Below are 24,833 nucleotides of genomic sequence, written 5' to 3' on the forward strand. Positions count from 1 at the left end.
TGATTTGTACAGACTCACAGTCTTCAAACAATCCTCTGAGCTCCACACAAGAGTGTGCTCATCCAGCAGGTGATCATTTATTTTCCATTATATGCTAATAAGGAGCGTTGCATCTTTCCAACAAACCACTGCACAGTAATTACATACCCACTCCAAGCTTCTCTCTGCTGGCACCGGCTGGCTGTGGGCAGGGACCAACAATTCAGACACAATTTAGCTACAATGCTGCAGTAATTGTTGTTGCCCACTGTCTCCCCCAGGGGTGACCCTTCACTTCCCGAAACACAAACACATGCAGATACAGATGCACATACTCACACACACTCACACACAGTGTTGACACAGCTTCGGCAGGGACACCCCCTCCTTACACACACACACACACACACACACACACACACACACACACACACACACACACACACACACACACACACACACACCATGACAACCCCCTCCTCTTTCTCCCCTTTTTTGCCTTCTTGATCCCTCATCCCAATGTCCCTCCCGTACACACACACACACACGCACACACACACACACACACACACACACACACACACAAAGTGCTGTTTGGTAGAGATCAGAAGCCCAGCTCAGAGGCCCCACACCTGGGCATGTTTGCGGAGGAAGCGGGCCCTGGGCGGGCTGCGCTCCATGCGCCTGTCGACTGGCTCCACCAAGTCTGGCCAGCTGTGCTCCTGGCCTGGCCTCGCGCTGTGGGGGCTGTGCAGCTGGGAAAGGCATGTTTCCCAAAAGAGGAAAAAAAAGACAGAGAGAGGGGAGGAGGGAGGGAGGACACTGAGAAAAGGGAGAAAAAAAGGGCTTTAGGTTATTTCAAGCTCATTACACATTCATCCCTGAGTCCTACCAAAGAAACTCCTCTTAGATGAAAAATTCATTCTTCTTTAATCTGATTAACACCTGGAAAATGTTTGAACTGACGTAACAAGAAAGTTAATAATTAGAGGAGATTTGATTAGAACTTTTAAACATGTTGCTCTTTTGTCAAGATAAGCGTAAGAGAATAAAAACATCTGTTGACACATTTGTTGTCCCTGTTGGTAAAGTAACTTTTGTGTAATTGTTTTTCTTTCATCTTTTTTTTTTTTAGAAATGAGGCCAGCCAAAAAAAAGCAAGCTGATACTTTTTATTATTTCAAAATGCCCTGTTTGTCAAGGAAGGGAACAAACCAAATGATAAATTACTGGAATTTGCAGGTGTTTACCAGCTGCAAGTGTTTAATTCTTGTGAAATAAGTATAACAGAACTTGGCACTTGGCATGAACTCAAGTGTCATCACATGGCACAGGAATACATACAAGTATTGCACAAGCACAATACTTTCCCCCTGCTTGAGGACACCACGATCATGCTGTTGCAGCATTTGCTTGTTTCAGATGTCACCTCTTCCTGTGTGTGTGTACTTAGCCTGCAGCCATATGGAGCTCCTGAAAGCTACAGCACACAGCAGTGGCTCAGGAAGTGGAGGACTCATGGAGAGTTTGCCATGTTCCCCTGTCACTCACATCTTCAGGGTACAGCCAGCTAGACTGAGCCAGGCGGACCTGGGCCAGAGCGCTGCAGAGCTCGGGGATCCCGTTGAAACATGCCCAGATCACAGGCCTCGTCCTGGGCAGAAGCCACTTCTCAGCCTTCTTTTCCTCTAAACCTTCATTTCTGTGGAGGAGTCTCCATAGCAGGGTTGTGTTAATTTTGACGGATTTAGAAAGATATTGCATTTGTTTTAAGAAGCATTGCAATCACACACAAAGCAAAACTCACCCTGCATCACAATTCTCTTTGCACACTTTACTGTTCACTGTGCTGAGATTTGGGGAAATACCTATAAAACTTCATTGCAGTCACTCAACATCTAACAGAAAAGAGCAATAAGGACTATTCACGCAGTCAACTACTTGGAGCATACCAGTCCACTTTTCATACAATCAAAGTTATTAAAATTCACTGAAATATCTAACAGCAATCATCATGTATACGGCAAAAAAAAAAAAAAAAAAAAAAACAGAAAAATGCAAACCTAGTTTAGTTATCAGGATGGAGGCTGTCAATTAAGAGGGGAAAATAACTTCAAAATCAAAAAACATATGAACAACACTAAAAGCCTTCTTTATATCTACTTCTGGTGTAAATTTCTGGAATAATCTGGGGGATGAACTCAAGCAAAGTCCAAATATTAACCAGTTCAAAGAAAGGTACAAAAATATGTTACTTGGAGCGTACAGTGACTAAGGACACTTCATGATTATCATCAGTAATTAAATGATATTGCATGGTGATGAGAGGCAGAGAAGCCAATTTGAATGTGTGTATGTGTACATGTATGTAAATATGTGGGTGTATTTAGGTGCATGTGTTTGTATAGAAGCGCAGTTGTTAGTATGTGCATATGTGTATATGAACACAGATGTGTATTTATATGTGTATATGTTATTTATGATTAGCTAAAGGGGTGAGAGCTCGCGAGCTATGCTTCTTCTCACTCCTTTTCAAATATGTGAGTTACTTCTTAATTTTCATTTATATATTATGTTGTGTAAAAAAAAAGTTGGAACTAGGAGGTTCTGTATTGCATATTGAAAATAAACTAATAATCAAAATTTCATTTTTTTTTTAATGAGGAAAGTGAATCTGCCAGAGCTTGCTACTGCTATCTCTTCAAAGCACTGCCTTTAGCTCTTGTTGCAGTCCAGGTTGCTGACACCTTGATAGCATCTATGTCAGCGTTGATTGAGGCAATATAAAGCTTAGACAGCCGTTCACTTCAGTAGGTTTCCCTTAAGGCTTGTGAGATTACAGATGAAGTGGTCAGGTGAAACAACACGTGTTATCCAGCTCAACTATTTATTACCCCTGCAGGTTGCTCCCCCTCATAGACCCTCAGCAAACAGAGGAGCAACTCTTTATTCCTCCACTGATGTCCTGGGCATCGAGCCTTCAAGGTCTCAGAAGAGGCTCTCACAGTTCAGCCTCTTTATGCAGAGGTAGCACACTGGCTCTTAGCGACCCATAGCCTCTTCAGGTTAGGTCTTGATCTTCTCTCCCCGGGTCGGCCTTGTTCCCTTCAGCCCCCATTCCTCAGTCCTGACCCTGGACCTGCCACCCTGCTGACACTGGTAGCCCAGGTGGCAGATGGGCCCACATTGAGGAAGCAGCATAAGGTGAACATATGCTTCTGAAAACAGAGGATGTTTTTGCCTGGAGATTGTTAGGCCCCGTTTATACCAAACCAAAACCAAAAAAGCTAATACGCAGTGAAAAAAAAAAAAAGTTGTAGTAAGCATGCCAGGCCTATAGTTGGTGTTATAACTGTCTTACCTAGAAGCCACTTTTAGGGCGCGGTCACACCGGCCATCTAAACCATGCCATGCCTAAGCACCCCCTGCAGCGCCATTCCCCAGCTGGAGAGTATGGCCAGTGGTCACACTACCCCTATATGAACTAGACTTCAGCAGGTATCACACACAGGCATGGCCCACCTACGTAATCGTGAAGCATTTGTTTACATGAAGCCCGATCTCATCAGAGTCAGCACAATGAGACACAGAGAGAACTGCTGCAACTTTAGAGACTTTTGGACTTATATTAAGTCGTTTTCACCCGACACAGCCCTCTAACACCCCTGCTTTGTTTAAAATGATTGTCGAGGGATGTGCTTGCGGTAATCATACGTCAAAGATCAAGCGCTATGCTTGTGCTCGTGCATGAAGCAAACCGTGCCAAAGCCCATCTCTCCGAAGCGTGCCAAAGCACAGAAGCGAATCGTGCTTGAGCATGTCACAGTTGCGGTCACACTGGCCTTTCCAAACGTGCTTTAGGGCTGAAGCGTGCTTAGGCACGATGTATTGATTGGTATTAAGTGCAGAAGTGGAGCAACAGATGCACATTTAGTACAGTAGCATATTACGATCGTAACAAAGGTACTTTCGTGCTGTTGTATACGCTTGTGTGAAGCGGAGCGTGACGTCAGTAGTTACACTGAAAATGCGGGCTTACTGTCAACACAGCAACGATGTCGGCAGTGTTTCTGAAAAATTCCACTTTGGAGGCCGTTTTCGAAAATTTGCGTTTTAGGTCGGTTAAAACGCAGTTCCCCTATAAACGAGAGGACGAAACGTAACAATACTTTTGCGTTTCACTCTAAAACCGCTGTCGTGTAGACAACCCTTAAGTCTTAAGCATCCTGGTACTACCAGAGATAGAAATGCAGCAACTCATGAATGTGTATATGTTGATACTTTGATCTATGGCACCAAAAACTCCATCAAAAAAGCATCAACAAAAACCTATGATCATTCCTACATCGTCTACAAACTCATCTAGGTTTTTCTGAAATGCCCTCTTCTCCTATTAAGTCTGTGCTTTCTCACCCACATAGGCCTCCTCCATGCAAGTTATCTGAGCTCTGTCCTTCCTGCTCTGAACCATCACAGTTCTCCTTGTTTCTGGGCTCAGCGTACCATCTAGAGCCAGTCTCTGCTCGCTGCCAGGCCCACACACCCACTGCATTCCTCCACTCTCAGCCAGAGGGGAGGGCGAGGTGCTAAAGGAGGAGAACATCAGTCCAAACAGACGGGACATCCTGACGTGATACTGCAGGATATTTCCCCCTAGAACAGCAGGTATGAACTGTGCTTTCTGCTTCGGTCTGATGTGATTAGAGTTTGTATGATATCTGTTGGTCTCATTTTCCTGTGATGCTGCCCTTTTCAGGAGATGATCCATCTCTGGGGGATCAAATTTGGTCTGCTTCGTATCAAAATAAACCTGCAGCTTAGCAGAGTAAATGGAAAAACGGAACAGGGGGGAAAAACAAGACCTCTGGAGACTCAGAAAAAGAGATAGAAAAAAAAAACCCTGACAAAAGCAGAAAGAGCGGATTATCTCCCCAGCTGTCTGCGCATCAGGAAGTTCTCTCCCAGAGAGTCAGCACTGGCCGGTCTGATCACAGAGGCAGCACAGGAAGTCCCACAAAAAGAAGAGGAAGTGAGCACCAGGTCCAGGAAGTGAGTTTTTGCAGCTTCGGCTCCACGAAGTCTGGACCCTGAAGGGAGGGAGGGGGGAGGAGGAAGGGAGGGAGCCCAGCTGAACACCAGAGTGTGAGAGAGAAGGAAAAGAGAGGGAATGAAACGAGGAGGGAGACAGATGAGGGCGTAGTGACGGCAGTGACAGCTGTCTCCATGCCGCCAGCTGCGTGTCATTTAGTGAGTGCTTATAAAAATGAGCCTGGCACCGGGGAGTGAGGTTCCCAATGCTGTGGCGCCAGGCGCTTCGCTTCAAATGACACTGGGTGCCACCACCGACTTCCTCTCAACCTACACACACACAAACTCACATGTATACACACACACACACACACAAATGAAAGGGCACAGAAAGCCAGGTCCAGCAAAAGTAAATGTAGGCTTGAGTTTTTTCTCTCCCCAGTCTTCCACAATAGACAGATTTTCCACACAGTGTGTCATTACACAACAGTGTGATTCAATAGCATCAGAGCAAATACAGCAAACATGAGGACAAACAGATTAGTGGCTCTGCTGACGGCATCCCCACCACGTCCCACTCACACACGCTCACACCTGTGTTCACACATTTTCTGACTAAGCCAGGCGTTTTGCATGTAAATAGAGTGTGTCAGTGCTCTGAGGAGGTGCTAACCTCCTCTGTGCTGCACCTGGACCGACTGCTCATCTGCATAGAGAGGGAGGGGGAGTGAGGGGGAGCTACAAGGACATAGAGGGAGAATATCAGAGGTGTTAATGGGTTAAAACCTGGTAATTGGGGGGGCACTTAGTGGACTATTGTCATTGTTAAGCCTCAGGGGAAACAGCTGAAGACTCATTTGGATATCTTAGAGCTCACATGTCACTCAAGTGCTTTTTATGTCAAACTTTAAATGCAAAAAAGACTGAGTATTTATGTCCTCAACCTAACTTTTACTTTGCAAGTTGCTAGCTTTATTTTTGCACATTTGAATTAAACTCTGCTTTTTTTAGTCTATTAACTCCTTCTGTATTTAAAACCTTTAACATGTGTCATAAACGTAAATCGTAGTGATATCACACAGTGCATACAGCCCTAAATCTCTACATCCCTGAACACATATTTTCAGTTTGCAACAACTTTATATGCATCAAAGTCATAAACATACGCTCATAAAATACCAGCTGGCCTCAAAACCACATCTAGAACTGTGCCCTGTTTGATTCCTCTGAATTTCCAAGAAGACTTTTGCAATGAGGCAGATAATTAAATGATATGTAAGAAGAAGGAACAGTTTGACTTTGCACAAACATGGATATGCTAAAGTTATCATATCTGCACGCAGCCAGGGTGACCTGCGCATATCTCTGTGTCCTCCTGTGTGTCCTTTGTCCTCGATCCCTTTCATTCTTTCTTGATGAGTGATAAAGCCTGAAACCATATGTTCTCTTTCGCTATCAGAGGCTATCGGTGCCTCTCCTCAGTATCTATTGGAGCCTCCTCAAGGTCTGTCTGAAGCGTTCATCTAAAAGTCCTTCCCTCCAAAGGGACACTGGCGTCATGGATTCATCACGGGACACTCAGTCAAAACATTTGGACTGGAGTCCTGGATGAGACATAATTCTGCACAGCTTTGAAAGCAAAAGCTGATAATATTCAGAAAGGCTGCCGTCATCATATTTTACAGAGTGAGTGCTCTGGCTCGGGGCCAGCAGGCTCCTGGGCCTAAATTTGATCATTCTGCTAGTACACCAGTACAACTCCAGCGCAGGCCCGAGTGTTGTTTCAGTCTCATTTTCAGTAAACTCTGTGATCACCTTGCCTTTGCGTTCCACAGGCCTTTCACTGGGAGCACAAAGAGAGAGTGGGGCATTAGTCCACAAGAAAAGCCCAGCTTTGGCTTCTTAAAGAAAGCAGAGGTTTAGCTCTTTCACTTCCACTGCATTGTTATGCTAAGGCCCAGCTTGGGAATAAGAGTGAACCATTAGCATCTGAAGAAGAGCCAACATCTGAGGGAAACATGTCTTTAAGGCCCCAATGAAAAGAATCCATGCTGTCTCTCCCTCTCATTTTCTCATTCTCTTACTCATTCACTTCTTCTTCAACTCCACTCTCATTCCTCCCCATTTCAAGACCCTTTCTCTTTTCTCCTGGTTTCTCCTACAGGCCCTTTTGGCGCGAAAAGAGATAAGAAGTGTATGCATGTGGGTGGGTGGAGAAGAGGATTACCAATACTTTTTGAAACGATAAATGAAGATACCAATGATACAATGAGTGTTCATTAAACTGATCATTTTCACCGTTATGCCAACATAAGATTCATAACATTTCAAATAGCCCTAAAAATGAAAAACATGTTGCTTTGAGGTCAATTTTAAAAACTACTTGCACCCAAAGGTAAACTTCTGTAATTCATGAGCAGTGGAACAATTAATGTAAAAATTAACCAAGATAAAAGGTCCCCTAACTCCCTCTTTTCTAAATATAGTACAGCTCTGTATTCTCAGTCATACTGGGACAAACTATGATCACACTCTATTTCATAGTGTAAAAAGACTCAATTTCCCATGAGCACCTGAACCCTCGGTTACTAAGACATTACTCTAAACAAGTTGTACATTCAATTTTAAGCAAAATACTGGATGGTGATTTCTTTTTAACATTACTTTTCTTTGTTCAAGACAACTTTTCACAGGATACTAAAGCCGCGTTTCCACCAAGCAGTCCGGGTCGGTCCGTCTCGGTACAGTGCGCTTTTAGCGGCGTTTCCACAGACTCATCCCGGGACGGATCCCTAAAAACCGAGACGAGCCGTCCCACTTTTTTGGAACCCTTTCGTATGGGTGCCAGACTGAACCGATCCGCTCTCGGGAGGTGGAGCAACACACTGCAGACGGTTGATTGGTCAAAAGAATCGTCACTCACCCCGACAGCAGCTGCATTTCTCCTGGCAGCACACAGACTTCCCTGAAACGAAGCTTGATTTCACTTTGTAACAGAGAATTTCATGAAAATCACAGAGAGGACGAAATGCTGCATGTCTTCCATCCGTGCTCTTTGTTTACTGTGTCGCGTTTTCTTCTTTGTTGGATGTAATCGCGGGGTAAGCTGCTACGGCGTAGTGCTATTGTTTACCAGCTGTGGCTTCCGGCATGCGGCTTACACGCCGCCCACCACGAGAGGGCACAGTTTGCTGTGGAAACGCAAACGGGATGAGACTTCACTGTCCCAAACCGTCCCAAACCGTACTGAACCGACCCGCACTGCTTGGTGGAAACGCAGCTTAAGTGACAAAGTCATGCATTTATTCATAATTAAATAGTGCTATGGCTTGAAATGTGACTAGCAAACTTTGTAAACTCAGTTTGTACCATAGTTTAGTAGCCGGCTATATTTAGGCCCCAGTTACACAATCCATCCAGAGATACTGAAACACATGGTGGTTGTAACAACAGGACTGTTGAGTTGACGGTTTCCACTGAAAACGCGGGCTTACTGTTTATACGGCAATGGTTTCGGCAGCGCTTTGATAAAATTCAACTATGGAAGTCATTTTCAAAGATTTGTGTTTTAGGTCGGCTGAAACTCTGTTTCCATGTAAATGCAAGGCTGAAAAGCAACAAAACTTTTGCATTTCACCCTGAAACTGTTGTTGTGTAAATGGCCCCTTAGTGCCCTGAGACATGTCTGTAACTTGTAATAACAGTCAGTCCTGGTTGTTTTCTACCAGTGCTTGTCTACCAACTCCAACCTCACCAATCAGAGCTAACGTAACCTCACTCTTCATTTTATTGATAGACTCTCAAGTTTGAACAGACCACTGCAGAATAACTGCTGCAAACAGCTTAGCCTGTGTTTTAGCCTTTAGCTTGGGCTTTATCTCTCCTGTTTAGCTCTTCTGTCCTGTTTCTCTTTGACAATCCACCTTGTTGACCAGCGTTGTGTTGTCATGCAGACTAGTAGCTTAAATCAACCCTGTTCATCCCAACTGGGAGGCTGAGAAATAGCTAGCACATATTTGGCGCTGATAATCTCATTTTATTTTGTGGATTAAGATCAGGCATTGATCTAGAAGTGATTTTTTTTTTAATATGGGGATTTCAAAGACTTTCCATAGAATTCTTTGTTATTGGTTCAATCTTTCAGTTGAGTTTGTCACATGATGTGGATGAGGCTTAGAGTAACCAATAGCAGAAACCCAAAGTGCGTCAGTGACAACAAACTGACACTGCAATCAGTACTGTAATGTAATGTAATGATTGATTACCAGATTAGCCCAAACAAAGCATGTATGAGTAAGGTTTTTATGTGTCTATGAGCAAAAATTGGGTAATTTATGATTCATATGAGTTGTGAGATTCAATAAAATCCAGGAAAGCCATCTGATCTGATCCGACGCCGTGCATATACCAAACTAAAGTGAATTTGACTCATCAGTGTTAACACAAATTCCAAATGTTTGATACGTTTTGTGAAATGTTGATTTAAAAAACTCAGTATGGAGGTTTGCACATCATTTTGAACTTACATCTAAAATAAAAATAGACAGTATGCTGAATTTTAAAACTGAAAAATGTTTTTGTATCCTGAGGGGAGTTTTGAGTCATACACACACACATCTACTCACACACACGTCATCCTGGGTGTAAACCTACCCCTGGGTCAATGCTGGACATGGGGTGGACTGAAAAGGAGACAGTGATACTGTACAGAACAACAAACACACACTGTTTGGTAAAAAAGCAGCAGCAGAAACTCAGAAATGCTGAGTCACTGAGGTTAGTGGACTGTTTTGCTCCCAGCTGGCTGCTGACAACCAAGAGAGAAGGGATGAGCTGAGTGATAACAACAACACCGTCACCCGCAGCACTGTGGAGCTACTGTCTGATAAACACATGACTCTGACACGGCCTTTCAGTCAATTCCTTCTTGCTGACTAAAGCCTCAGTGAAGCACAAACTCTTTCGGGGAAGAGAAGAATGACTAAGTGATGCACCTGCCCCTCTGTCAGAGTAACACCGCTGGCACACCGACAGGAGGGAAGGGGGGAGGGAGGGAGGGAGGGGGGAGCAGAGAGGGCTGCATGAAAAAAAGGAATTTCCAAGGACAGGAAAGATGTTGTGAAATCATATTGCGCATGTGGCCTGCACAGCTGTAGAAGGAGTAGAAGGCTCCATGTGTAACAGCATGAATCACCAGCAGAGTTCCTCAGAAGTCAGATCACACTTTCAGCTCTCCCTCTACCCCCCCACCCCACACCCGTCTGTCTCTCCCTTTAATTATTTTCTGTCTCTCTTTCTGTCTCCCTCTCACTCCTCCCTCCCCTATTGTCCATCTTCTGCGTTCCATACCTCGCCTCCTTCATCACAGGTGCACAGAGGAGGACTGGATTAACCACATGTGCTTTTTACACACACATGCTCACACAATCACACCAACACACAGCTCAGACAATGTTCTGCACAATGAACAATGCAGGAGCCATCCAACATCTCCTCAGCCACATGAGATCATATGGCATATATATAACACACACACTGCTCACACACTTCCTCCTGCTCTTTCCTCCACGGCTCTGTAATGCAGGTGGCTGACTGCAGCATTCCTGCGCTGTTGTGAAGTGACATCTCCTCTGCAGAAGTGTCCTCATCCTCATCCAGGAAAACCAGATGACTCACAAGGCTGTTGACCTCATATGGACTGACTTGGTAGTTTTATCTTAGTGCTAACATATCTGGGACACTTATGCTGCAAAAAAAGTAAAGACTGTTATTTTATTGCCAACTCATTGGATGCTCTTACTTACCAAAGGCAAAATTTTATTGTCCTAACAAATAGCAAATTGTAAGGTAGGCCTATCAGAGAAAAAACAACAACAGAGAACTGGGGCTATGGTGCCTTTTTAACATGAGTTTTAACTTAACCTGTTTTTTCCTGGCGGTAACAATTGTTGCTTAAGTGTAACACTGTCATTTTCTACTCACAATAAAAAATCTTAGCGTTACTAATGCAACTTTTTCCACTTCTATGCTAGTAGACAACTTAGACAAAGATTATGTTTTTTTTAAAAAAAGTTTCTGAGTGGTTCCTGTCACATTACTACATTACTACTTCTGTTCTCATCAGGTGGAAGACATGCTAGATGCAAGTTTTCCAGTAAAGAGCAAATTTCCATGGATTTCTCATGCCCTCTTTAGTTGCTAGCTGAACACCGCTAGATAAGGCTCTAGTTCTCATCCTGTCTCTTCGTCCTGGCAGACTACCTGCATTTGTTTATATCTGGCACGCCGCACGCGTGGACTGATACTCTAAGCGGCTAGCGCCTCGTAGCCAGCTGTGGCTCTGCAGCGGAGGTAGTGCCGTTTTACGACACGATGAGAACTAGAGCCTTATTTAGAGGTGTTTTTGTGTGAAAGTAACGCGCTGAAAATTCTCTAAATAAAGCGTGAATGCAGACCGATATCAGATTTTTTAGGTGGGAGTCCGTTTATTTGTGTTTTTGGTCAAGTAAAATTTGGCCCCGTCTGAGTGCAGAGGAAACGGGCAGAGGAGCAGGGAGGGAGTGTTTGGTGTGTGCGCTCTGGGCTTCTGCTGCACAAAAACACTGCTGTAGGGGTAATTTCTGCCCTAAACCTTGAGATAGAACCCAACTTGTTCCATCCCAGAGTATCACTTTAAGGAAAGTGTGGGCACACAGTAAACATCTAACAACACATTGTAATGGTTTAATGCTAGTATGCTGCGGGGCTTGTTTACTGGTTTAGTTAAGAACATTGTTTTCAGACAGTATTTGTGCTGTATGCCTGAGGAGAGAAAGACAGTAAATAAATGTGGACAGGCTGCTTTCACCTGTCAGAGCCGTAGCTCTGATGCTAAATTGACAGCTTTGGGATGTGTCTTAAATGTTAATTCACTCTCTAAATCCACCCAGAGGCAGGCAAGTTGTAGTGCCCTGTAGGGCAACAATGTTATCCCGGGTCCCTAAGGGCTGTCCAATGCTACTCTGTGTGGTCCAAGCCCCCCCAGAAGAGGGCTACGGCTGGGGGGCTCTGGACCTCGGCCTCCCTCTCCTCCTTATCCTCCTTTGATACCAGGAGTGCTGGAATGGAGGAGTTGCAAGGAGGGGAGAAGGGGGGGTGCTGGCTCTCCCTAGTTGCCAAGCGAACGCCATATGGGCAGCTCACTGGTGTTACTGGGGGCCCAGGGCAGTTCCCAGAATTCACATGATAATGAAGCCTGGGGCCATTCAGAGTGTTGGCCTAAAGCTGGGCCTAAGAGCTTTTGATAGCCCCCAGCAGCCTGTAGGCCTGCCCACCCTGGGCCCAGCCAGCTTTCCTGCCAGGCCCAAACCACCTGTTTGATTTTCCCAGGGCCTTGCCACAGCCGAGGGAGAGGAGAGAAAGAGGGAGCAGGGGAGGAGGAGGGGAGGGGCAGCAAAGGAATGTCTCCCTCTTATTTTGTCACTGAGTGTGTACTTCCCATTCACTTCCTCTTTATAATCCTCCAGCCCTCCCCTCACGTGCACACTCGCATACACACTGTTGCACAAACACAGGCGTGCACGCGAACACATGCAACCGTGTATAACCTAGATGCACATACGCACACACCCCTGCTGACCCACACACAGGCTCTTTCCCCTTTTGTTACACTCTCTGAAACAATCCCAGGGAGAAGAATGAAGTTTAAAAGTAGGGCACCTTCTGCTGCATCGAAGTTTCACACAAGCAGATTCCTGGAAGTGGGTCCTGGGTGAAAAGCAGGGCACTTGTCTTAGCCGTGTTTCTCTCAGCTCTACGTGGGAACCAGGGAAGGATCTGGGCAGTTGAAGGGACTGGGAGACTGGTAGTAGAGGAATGCAGGGGGGGTGGATGGGTAGGTGATGGAGACTAGAGAGGATGAGGGGACGCAAGAGGGATGGGAGTGAAGTGGGAATTGTGCGGCTTGTCGAACTTAAGGGGGTCGATGTATGTTTACTAGAAGGGCACATTCCTTTATCGTGAGAATGGCTGGTTCTTGTGGAGCAATAACACCAGGATGGACAGATGGCACCAGGTCCTCTGAGGTGTGGCTTTGGAGCAAACAACAAACTTTTAATCCCTTACTTTAATTGTGAGGCTGAGGGGTGGTGGGGAAAATTAATTGAAGCTCTCACTCTCTTGTCAGGAAGGATTACTCTGCAAACCCTACAACAGTTCAAGTTTTCTTTGCAGACTCTGGAAAGTAACTCTGATTTAGTTTAATTTTGCCATGAGTGCCAGAGTGAAACTGAAAATATATTCTCCCTGCCTGACTGAACTTTCCTCTGACACGGTTATCAAGAATATTTCCTATTGTGAAATCATGTGATGTGATCACAGTAGCAAAACACGCACAGGTGTGCAGGTGTGACGCTGTGTACTCTGCGGCCACTTCTAGGTTCCCGGTGTGAAGGCGGGGCAGCGTTCTTACAGTTTAACCTGAAATGCTGCCTTGCTGGGGGCTAAACACCTGTGCTGCACTCACAGGCTTTCAGAGGAAAGGTGAAGGAGATGGGGGAGGGGGGTGTTCACCTGAACTGCTTGTGTTTAGCTTCAGCTCTTACCTAACTGGGTCTCTGGTTACTGCAGTCCCCCCGGCTGAGCTGTTCTTTTAACATTGCTCAGGTACAGTGCACAGGGGACATCTGCATAGAAAGCATGACAAAAACATCTCTGTAGCCCTATTGAATGTGACAAGAATACACACACCTACACCTGTTGCACCTGCACTTGCTTCTGTGATGCACATGAATGGATAGGCAGATTCCCACACCCAAGTAAATTAACTTCCTCTTGCTGTTGTGCCCTCTATACAGCTTTGATAAATAGAAACAACAAACAGAAGGGGAAACTTGAGCGCACTCAGATCACAGCTGAGCCAGCAGTGACTGTTAAGGTGGGACTTAAGTGTCAAGAGCATCAGGAGAGAGAAACAAAAACTCCCCGAGGCCCAAATAACTTGATTATACCCGCTCCACAATCAAAACAAAAGTGGCAGACCCAATCTGTTCACTGTCAATGGCGGCTCTCATTTGTCAAGCTCATCCAAGAGGTTGGTTCTCAGGCGACTCGCACAATGCCCAGTGACAAACAGGAGGGCTCTCCTTTTAGCCCTGCCTGCCACCGGGAAGCCCATCTGAAGTATTAATCTTTGGGTGGAAGAGTGGAGGAGAGGGCTCAGCCTGGCCCAGCCATTGTCCCCAGGCCTGGGCCTTCTGAATGGGGCTTTGTCAGCTCCCCAGCTGCCACTGTCCATGCTCCATCTTTGGGCTTTGGCTCCCATGTCCCCTGGCCATGCTGACTGGACGCCTCTGTGCAGCTGTGGGGATGTGCCGATGTGTGTGTGTGTGTGTGTGTGTGTGTGTGTGTGTGTGTGTGTGTCTTTGTGTATGTGTGTGTCCGGTGTGGGATGAGAGAGAGGTTAGGTGACAGACCATTTGTCTCATGCTCACACACACACACAAACACACACAAAAAGAAAAATATGTGGCTTTATAATGAGCTGTGTCATTGCTAAACAGGACATTCAGTTGTCATAGAGTCGAACATGAAGATAAAAAAGACACATCTCTTGTTTTGTTTTGTTAGTTTGGACACTTGGTGAAAGTCTTCAGAGGAACACATTTTGAATTGTTAAAATCTGCATTTATCAATATTGAGCTAAGTCCTCAAATGTAATTAAAAAAATACCAAGAGGCTTGTCAAAAAAATCTCTTGAGATTTTTTCCTAAAGTTAACCCAAAATGTGAAATTTTCCTTCAAGTGTTAACAAACATCTAAAGCGGATAACATGTACACCTGAAAACTCATCTACACTGACGATCAGTTATTCAGACATCTGTTATGTCACCTAGTAAGTCCATCAGTGCTGTCACACTTAGTATTTATAAACCTGGAGGTGATCTGCTGGTCACCCTGAAGCAGTCATTGTTTGTCCCTCTTTTCCCTCCTAAAGCAGAGGGCAGCTGGCCAGCAGGCCGGTCCCCCAGCAGCATCCTCTGGCTACCAGCTGAGAACAGCTGGTCCCTCCTTCTGCTACCAGTGGACCGGTGCTCTGCTGGAAGTCCTGGAAAAGACAAGGCCTTATAGGATGTGACAAACAGGCCGCATTCACACATGGGCAGATTCTGCTAATGAAGAGACCTCATTAGGCTACGTTTACAGTTTCCATAGAGGTGAATCCATTGTTCGGTCCAAGAGAGGAGCAACAACCCAGGGCCACAGGGTTTCTCCAGATAACAAAGCTCATCCTTATTGTGAGGCCAGTTTTGACCCTGCAGCGTTGGGTATGAATAACACTACCTGTGTGAAATGTTGGCTGCAAACTGTTGCTAAATAAGAAGCAGAAATAGTTTGGGGAGGGGGGGCTGACCAGTGGACCAGTGGACAGAAAAGGGACCTTGGCGTTATTAGATTTGCAACAAGCCGTAACACTGTCACCCATTGTGTATCCCTCCACCCCTGTCCTCCCCCTAGCCCTGACTGTAGAAAACCTTAACCAGCATCCCCTCCTCCTTCTCCTTCTCCTTCTCCTTCTCCTTCTCACCCCTCCTCACCCAGCCCCACCCCAGCAACCCCCACACCCCAACTAAAGCTCTCTCTCCAGGCAATTGCCACTGGAGTGGAAAGTATTCCAGAGCACAATGCCTATGCTCTCAATGGGTGCTTTAGCATGCCACCAGTGCGCTGTCACCAGCAGATGGGGAGCTAATTAGAAGCCATTAAAGGGCTTTGATAGTGTGTGTGGGAACCAGGCAGAGGGAGATGGCCACAGGGGTGTTAAGGAGGGGTGGGCTTTGGGTCCGATGAATGCACACACACATGTACACAAGAGAGAGAAAGAGATAGAGGGAGACCAAGCTGTCCCTGTGAGTCCTCCTGGGCCAAGGACATGGAGTAGAGGACACCTGCGGAGCTTCAAGGATCTCTGTGAGGCTTCCCGCACTCCACTATCAGATGGAGATAGTGTTCTCTGTAACCCACCCCTGGCTCTCTTTCAGAGTAGGAATCCATCTACCCACCTAGTCTGCAGTACGCACACAGGAAAAACACCAACAGGCAGCGAGGCTCCAGTCCGTCTGCCCTGCTGATGACACATCTCTGAACCAGGACTCCCACAGGAAGTGACTCCCAACCACGGGCCCTCAGTCATTACAGAGGCAGGACTGCCCAGGGAGGTGCCAGGGCCATGCTGGGACACACCAAGAATCCATGCGGAAACATACACAACACACACCCACAAAGCAGGGAGACAGAGTGTGAGGAGCTTTCACATTCAGCTCAAACTTCCACCACGTCTGTGTGAGGCTGACGAGTCCTGGGTGGCACCGGTCAATCATCACTTCACATCATCGGTGAAAGATGACGCGACACTGTGGTGTGGTTAGAGTTTTTGTATCCAAAACCAAACTCACCCCTCCCAGTCCCATGTGAGCCTCTCCACACACCTGCACACAGGTGTGATCATTATCAAGCAAACAGGAAGAGTGAGACTGGGAACTGGAAACTAATCCCACAGCTGCGCTGAGATGGCCTGTGTGTGTGTGTGTGTGTGTGTGTGTGTGTGTGTGTGTGTGTGTGTGTGTGTGTGTGTGTGTGTGTGTGTGTGTGTGTGTGTGTGTGAGTGTGTGTGAGTAAAAATTGTTGAAAACATACTCCTTGCTGCCGTTCATAATAAAATTCCTGTCTTTTTCTTTTCAACGGGGGTATCTGAGAAATGGTCCTGAAGTTAAAGCCCATACTCTAAGAATCCATTTATACTTTCCTCTCCAGTATTGTGCTCCGGTCACTTTCATGTTTCAGGAAGTAGTACACACACCACTTATTGTCCCTGCAGTAATAATAACATCAGCAAAAGTGTGAAAGCATTGCTGGAATGTCCTATTTCCTCTGAGTGGATACACGCACAAACTTTTCCCCTTGTGCTTTCCTGTGGTGTGCTTTTGTAGATCTATTTGCCGGAGCGATAAAGAGGGCGTATTAGCTAACATGTTTCCTCTCCACTAAATGTAATTGTTCCAAATGTAATTTTACTGAAGGCTGCTTCTGGGAAATGATATGTGTACCTGCACAAATTTAGCAAAGATGCACAATGTCCCCAGGCAAAAGACAACAAGTGTTGTCTTTTGGCTGTTTGATGGATGCAGAATGTTTCACTGACAGTAGCTTATTTTAGAAACACAATGTGAAGCGATAATGAACCCTCGTGTAGAGAGTCCACTGGGAAATGAAGTCTGTGTTAGCGATGAAGGAGGGAAGAAGAAGTGAGGAGAGGGCACTGCTGATCTGTCAGTTAAAATCAGGAGCTAATATGTTTCACTTTTCTCTCCCCTCCTCTGCCTCTTCCCTCTGTCTTCTCTCTCCCCTTGCCTTGATGTGCTGTAAACAGGCTAAAAAGGGCCCAGCTGTGTGGAGTTATTGTTGGTGTCAGTAGGAAGTGCTGATAGCTTTTGCAGCTGAACAAAAGCTGGATGAGGGGAGTGGAGGGGCGCTCCAGACACTGTGGCTCCAGCCTAGATTCTCTCCCACAATCCCTGCACCGCACTCCCATTGTTCTGCCCACCCGGCCCTCCCTCCGCCCCGTCAGCTGCGACCTAGGACAGAGGGCAAAAAAAGAAAAGGAAAAAAGAAAGTTCTTTAAAACTTTTTACAGGCTACTGAAACAGCTAGAAGAAACAGTCCCGGGAGTAGTAAACTTAGTCACAAGACAGCACGGCAATACTGACATTATCTCTGGTCTGGTCTGGTATACCATCTGTGCACATCTAAGCAGAAGATCTTTAAATAGCAGTCCTATTAAAATCGTTTTAATTACTTTATGGTCATGCCAATTTTTGTTAGATTGGATGTGAAAAATCTGCAATGTATAAAGATTTGCAGTCAAAAGGATGGTAACGGTTACTTTGCCAAAAAGTGCATTTTTTAAAAAACTGATATTTTGCAGCTGCTGGAATAATCTGAGATTACTGGAATATGTTTTATTCATCCATGGTCATCAGAGAATGACATCCAAGTAAGATCTTGAGTTTGCTTACATTTAAAACAGAAATCTCTGTGCAACATCATCTGAAAAATAAAAATAAATTGTGTTAAAAGTTTTCAATCATTCACCACTATGAAAACACATGTGTATGCTTTTCACTCTGGGTAGTTTGAACTGTAAAATATTCATTTGAATTATTTTTCCTGACATTCAACAGACCAAAAAAGAAGATAAGAAGAAGTAATATGTGGCTTTTTTTATTCCTGTGCCAAAATTCATTTTTATCACTAAAACTAATTAGTTTATACAAATGTGAAGATATTTCATGCAGGAAAACAATATTTAATACATAAGTTAAATATTTTTAGTTTTCTTTTTTGTTGGTATGACTGTGTCAAACATTATTTATTGTCATTGTTTTTTTCATAAAAACAGTAATTTCTTTTATTTTTTGTTGTCACTTCAAAGCCTTTACACATATTCTTCTCTCAGTTATGCATTTTTAATAAATTTAAAAAGTTTGTTTCTTTTTGAAGCTGTTAGAATGCAGATCTGTTGATAAAAAATAAAAGATTTCAGAGCCACTTTTATGTTATCAACTAGTACATGAGTGAAAGTGGGCTGTGTGGAGGAATGCTACAATTGTTTCGTGTTAAAACGCAGTAACATGGTGATGCCGAGCCTCCCCCCTCCTCTGCCTCTCTGTTAACCGGCTGACAGCGGGGCTCTGCAGGTGCGCGGGGCGGTAATCTCATCCCGCTGCTTAAAGGTGATAAATGAACGACAAAAGCTCTGGAGCCGGTTTGTTCTCAGGCCTCCTCGCGCCACGCAGGTGAATGGAAGAGTGCAGAGTGTGAGCGCTCTTGTTTGACGTCTCCATGGAGACCGCCCGAGCGGCGCCAGGCTGACAGGCGTCAAGGCTCGGATGAATGGGTGACGTCAGCGCGCTGGCGCCTGCCAGTCTGCTCGGGCTTGTTTGGACAATCTGGGGGGAAGATTCAGAACAGAGCGATGTGATCTGAGTGTGCACACAAGGCTGAGCACACAGTGCAGAAACATGTGAAGGAATCCGAGAGGCTGATCCACGCACTCGGCTTCCCTCAGTGCAGAAAAGTCGGTTAAAGAGAGTTAAGGCTGTGAAAACAGCGTTTTTACGCTCAGGGAAAGTTCTGAGTTTCAGAGAGAAGTTTCGTGGTGATAGAAAAATGCGCAATTGCGGCCTCTTAAAAATAATGCTTAAAAAATAAATTCCTAAACACTGGGCAACTAATCAGTAAAACATAAAGTACAAAAAAAAGCACCATAAACGCAATAACAAAAGATGAAGAATGGGAACTCCTCTCCCATGGTCGGTCATTTCTTTTCAGATGAGTTGTCGTACTTCACTCTTTAATTGTCGTCCACATCTGCAGAGCTATATTCAATTGTAAAAGGCAAATGTAGGGCACTACGGTAGCCTAATTATCATTTGCCATTCATTCTATTCACCCTGTCCCTTTCCACACACATTCTCACACTGCATACCCAGGCATTCACCACCCCTTAACTGTCCCCAGGCTATCTACACCTGCAGAGTCCCCAAGCCATGGACAGCTGGATTCCCACATATTACCCATAAAAGACACACATTTGTTTCCATTTGTAACGCCATCCCTCAAACAGATTGTAAATCCCGATAACCAGGCGAGCGCACACATTGGCTCAGAGTGCTTTTGTGTGCCGACCCATCAATACAAACGCAGCCATCTCATTGGAGTAGTGCCTTCAAACAGGACCACTCTGACCCGCCCTCGGCTGCTGCTCCACTATAAAGCCGAGGAGGTTTGCCCATGTGGATGTTGCAAACTGTCAACATTGGCTCGTGAACACCTCTCAGAGGATTCATCTTCGCTTGACTTTCTTGGAAACTAAACCTCTTACACGAATCAACATGAAGGTTGTCGGATCTACCTGCGCCCTGAAGAGCAAGGTCGGCGGAGAAGACATGGTGCGCTGCCTGTCTGACCAGAGCCTGACCATCTCCAAATGCAAGATCCCGCTGCTTGATGAGCAGATGACGGTCTTTCTTCAGGACATGAACAGCTGCTACAGCAAGCTGAAGGAACTCGTCCCTACTCTGCCTACCAACAAGAAGGCGAGCAAAGTTGAGATTCTTCAGCATGTCATTGACTACATCTGGGACCTGCAGGTCGAGCTGGACGAGCCGGAGAAGAGCCGCCAGCTCTCTATCGGCACCGTCCCTCGCACGCCGCTGACCACCCTGAACGCAGAGCTCGCTAGCATTGCAGTTGAGGTAAATATACTGTCACATTTATTTCAGTCCTAAACTGATGGTATCACTTTAAGGATTGATTGCACTGCTTTATCAACTGTCTTTAGACGTGCGTAAAGTTTAAAGTCCGTGCGTAAAAGCTGTCTTTGCGCACCAGTTTGCTTCTTACTACTGTGTCATCAGCACAACACACATGTACTCATCAACCTTATTTTCTCCTTTTCGCAGAACGGCTGCTCAGATGACAGGATCATGTGCCGCTAAGAGCCCACAGAGCTTTGGACCATCACCTAGAAAAACGCAAAGAACGAACAAGGCTACCTGATGTGTGAACACGAACACGTCGATTGAAAACCTTGAACTGAGTAGGGACGTTTCAAACTCCCAGTGCTAGAAAAATACATGTGAGGACATCCGTCTGCGACGAGGATCCGTCACTCTGTGCTCTCGATTTATCAGAGGGTGATGAAAGACGAAGATCGGTGGTGTCCGGAGATAGACTGGGTTAGCCAGGGGACCAAGACAAGTTGAGTGCAACTTGCATCGCTCGTTGCTTGTAGAGTTTTTAAAGAAAGCTAATTTCTGTTACGCTTTTTGTATCATGTGTACACGATATAGAGAATTCAAAGTTTTGTAAAAAAAAAGTAAAGAGAGTAAATTTCTCAGATTCCTGAGCGACAACATGTATTGTATATTACAATGCCACATTATGTGAAGAGATTGTTTTCTTACAATGTACTTTATCTGTGTTTTTATTAAAACAAGACAATTATTTTTGAACTGAAAGTCTTCATGTGTTTTCTGAGTGGGGGATGGCTGAAGAGAAAGTGTAAAGCTGATGAATCACACAGATTTATGGGGAGGGAGGAGGGTATTAAATTATTCACAACGATAGCCTTTTTTGAGGCTGTGAAACCTTACACGTTAGGTTAAGTGGGCAGTGAGTCTTCTTTAAACTGAGATTAAAAGACAACCTACAAGCAGACTCAAAGTGTTGAGATAGACAACGTGTTGGAAAAAAGGTGTTAAAGGGGTTTAACACCTTGAAGAAGCTGCTTGGTCATTAAGGTAACATAAAACCAAAGCTGGTGGTCAAAATAATGGCTCCAAGCCAGTTAGACTTGTAAAGTGCCTTTCTATTGGTCATTACAATATCATGTTACAAGAGGAAACTCCACTTAAACCATGGACTTATAACATATTGACAAATAGAGCAGGCAATAAATCAAACAAACACACAATCAGAAGAGATGCATTTATACATTTTTATTCATTTAGAATAGAATTACAGAGACTGCTTTATATTGATGTTAAAATAAAATCTACAGGTGCACCCATTATTTGGTCTTAATAAGTAACTTGTTTTGAGTGGATTTTGATATAAAGAAGTCATACAATGTGTTCTGATCTTCCTTTAAGTCACACCAATAGACAAACAGTCTGCTTAAACTAATACCACACAAACAATATTGATCACATACTGTGAACATGTGAACATTCCTAGTTCAGGGTGGAAAAAGTATGTGAACTCTTGTAAATAATGAACCACTGGATGACCCTCCTTTGGCAGCTTTAACCTGATCCAAACTTCTTCTGTTATGCAGATCATACCCGAGTAACAGTCAGGAGAAATCTCAGAGCATTCTACTTTAGAAAACTGTTTCAGTTCAGCTCTATTCTTGAGGTTTCTGATCTAAATTGGTCTCTTGAGGTCATGCCACAGCATCTAATTTTGGTGTAAGTGAGAAGGTGTATCTTCTTCTGTTTAAGTCCTGTGGTATCACACATCTTCTGTTAAGCTTCTTTTGGTGGACAGAGCATCTCAAGGTTTTCTGCAAAATGATCTTCATAAACTTGTGAATTCATTTTTCTGTTGATGATAGCATTCAATTCAGATCCTGGGGCAGCAAAGAAGACCCAAACCATGATCCCACCTCCACCACACTTCACACTGAGGGTGAGGTTTTGATGTTTCATGCAAGGCCTTTTTTTTCTCCCACATGTAGTTCTGTGTGTTTCTTCCAATTAACTCAACTTTGGTTTCATCTGTCCACAGGATATTTTGCCAGTAGTTTTGTGGATCATCCAGGTTCTCTTTTGCTAACTTCAAACATGCAGCATGTTGTGTTTTGTGTTTATGTCAACAGGGATGCTAGCATGGGACAAAGATTTGTGTAGGTCTTTAGCTGAAACTCTGCTTCAACCCACTCTGTGCTGTGCTCTTGCAATTATCTTTACAGGACAACTTTTCCAAGGGAGAGTGGACACAGAGCTAAACTGATGAACATCAAATCTTTTAGAGAGACTATAAAACCCTTTTCAGCTATATGCAAGTCAAAAATTAAGTTTTGTGAGTGATATATGGTTCACATCAGGCAATGCTTCTTGAGAACAGCAAGTTTTAAATGCTGTGTGTTTTTTTTTAGAAGGCAGAGCAGCTTTAACCAACACCTCCAATCTGGTCTCATGGATAAGACTCCAGGTTTGATGACTCCTGACTCCATTTAGCTCTTGGAGAAGTCATTAGCCTTGGGGTTCACATACTTTTTCTACCATACTCTGTGAATGTTGGCATGCTGTGTTCAGTCAAACATGAAAACACATGATTGTTTGTGTGGTGTTAGTTTAAGCAGACTGTGTTTATCTATTGTTGTGACTTAGATGACGATCAGAACACAGTTTATGCAGAAATCCAAGTGAATCCAAAGGGATCTTAAACTTTTTCCAACAACTGTACAGTTAATATTCTCTTTTTTTAAGTGAGGTGTAAATACTCTGAGACTTGTCAGAAGGTATCTCTTTTTTGTGCTTTATAACTAAAACTGCCTCATATTCTGCATTTCTTATGTAAGCCTACTTATTTTCAAAATAAATGACTTAAGTAAAGTTATGAGGGAAGGTTTAAAAGGGAAGAAAAGTAAAATCTAAAAGATAAGTTTAACTTGATAAAACTATTTAATTCAGTGAGGTTTTTTGTGTTATCCTGTAAATGTGAAGTACTCGTCTCTCTCGGCACTGCAGGGGTTAAACTGGCTTTGGCGAGGCGATTCGTTATAAGATTTATTCTGTCTCCCTGGTGCAATGTTTTTCCCATTTCCCTGCGGTGCGATGCGCACAGCTGCAGCCCCGGCGTGGCCAGTGTGTGATTGTGTTTGTGTGATAGCTTTGTGCCAAGGGCAGGGGAGGGCGGCGGGGCCCAGACTGAGCGGCGCCTCGGCACACCTGGGGAAGTTCAGGTTAAATAGCTCCACATTCCTCAACACACAGCTGATTGAAACATTAACAAACAGTAATCCACGGGCCAGGCCGCAGATGGGCCGGGAACCACGCCAACACTCAGACAGAGAGAGGCAGAGAGAGAGAGGAGCTTCAGGGGAGAGATTCCCACAGTGCTCTCCTATGTTACACATTTACTACTAATGAATATACACTTATACTTTTTTAAGCACCAGTGTTTTAGAAGCAAAAAGTGCTATGCTTTTAGGCAGTTTCTTTTTAAGTTCATTAAATGTATTTCTTCAGAAAAGTAGATAAATACATAAATAATAACAATAAAAAAATCTTTAGTATTCCCACTGTATTTGTAATTTGCGATCTTTATCCATATTGCAGACACAAATCACTCTTACGTAATATAGTTGAGTGGTGGAGAAAATGAAAGCTCAACCTTTGCGCAGTGTTTGGCAGTCATTGAATCAAATTAAGTCACTGTATTGAAATTAATCCCTCACTTGTTTCTAATTCTCATCTCAGTTAGTATTTTTAGATTGTATTAGTTTGCTTACATTAGTCAAACCTCCTGCCCTCTCTTTGACCAACCCTCACGTAGTCAGCGACCCCCTGTGGAGACAATAAAAATCGCAGACTTAAGTGTTGGCTTTTTGTAATGTACAGTACAGAACATTGCTAGGCGACAGCGCCCCCCTGTGGTTCAACTTTAAATAATGAACTGCCTCTCCAGATCAGTAAACAAGTACAACTTTGAAAAGGTTAGTGGACTCAGTGTCATGTTTCTTCATGTAATGGGGGAACGTTGCACTTTTGACACATTCGTTACATTAAACAGGGGTCTGCAACCTTTACTTTCAAAGTCATTCTAGAGCCACAAAACCTACTTCATCTTCACAATAAAGACTAAAGAGTATATAAAATTCTAAACATAGTTAAAATGTATGGAAAAAGTATAGAAACTTTTTTTTTTTTTTTTTGGATTGATGAAATTGCACATGTGATGTGTTAGATTTTTTATTAATTTTGCAGAAATATTCAAAAAAATTCATTCAAATTTGCAAAAAAGAAAACGTTTTTAATTTAATAAATTTGTTATAATTTCAAATTTTGGAAATAAAAGAATTTGAAAAAAATTAAAATAACTAAGTTTTCGAAAATTTGCTAATTTTTTTTTTTTATTATTTATTATTAAAAAAAAGAAAAAAAAAAGAGAAACAGTCTTTGACTCTTTAAAAACTTCCCAATGGCTTGAAAATTTTCAGAAATGATAAAAAAAATATTTATTAAATAAATAAAAAGAAAATATTTATGAAAAATATTTCA

At 43.9% G+C, this 24,833-nt stretch overlaps 1 protein-coding gene across 1 annotated transcript; it reads left to right on the forward strand.

Moving 5' to 3' along the window:
• Positions 1-19,836: 19,836 nt before the first annotated feature.
• On the forward strand, positions 19,837-21,059 carry id1 (inhibitor of DNA binding 1, HLH protein). The gene is made up of 2 exons (XM_074674398.1): positions 19,837-20,300; positions 20,508-21,059. Exons 1-2 carry the CDS (start codon positions 19,938-19,940, stop codon positions 20,541-20,543), a joined length of 399 nt encoding a protein of 132 aa, XP_074530499.1. The 5' UTR covers positions 19,837-19,937; the 3' UTR covers positions 20,544-21,059.
• The last annotated feature ends 3,774 nt before the right edge of the window (positions 21,060-24,833 follow it).

This window comes from Halichoeres trimaculatus, unplaced genomic scaffold (assembly GCF_033239565.1).
Source record: "Halichoeres trimaculatus isolate MK-OKI-2021-1 unplaced genomic scaffold, fHalTri1.1 fHalTri1_scaffold_1, whole genome shotgun sequence".
Lineage (NCBI taxonomy): Eukaryota > Metazoa > Chordata > Actinopteri > Labriformes > Labridae > Halichoeres > Halichoeres trimaculatus.

Excerpts from the sequence above, each read along its gene's own strand:
- id1 (XM_074674398.1), top strand. The coding sequence starts at position 19,938 with ATGAAGGTTGTCGGATCTACCTGCGCCCTGAAGAGCAAGGTCGGCGGA. Across the intron at positions 20,301-20,507 it reads TCGCTAGCATTGCAGTTGAG|AACGGCTGCTCAGATGACAG; the intron begins GTAAATATACTG and ends TCCTTTTCGCAG.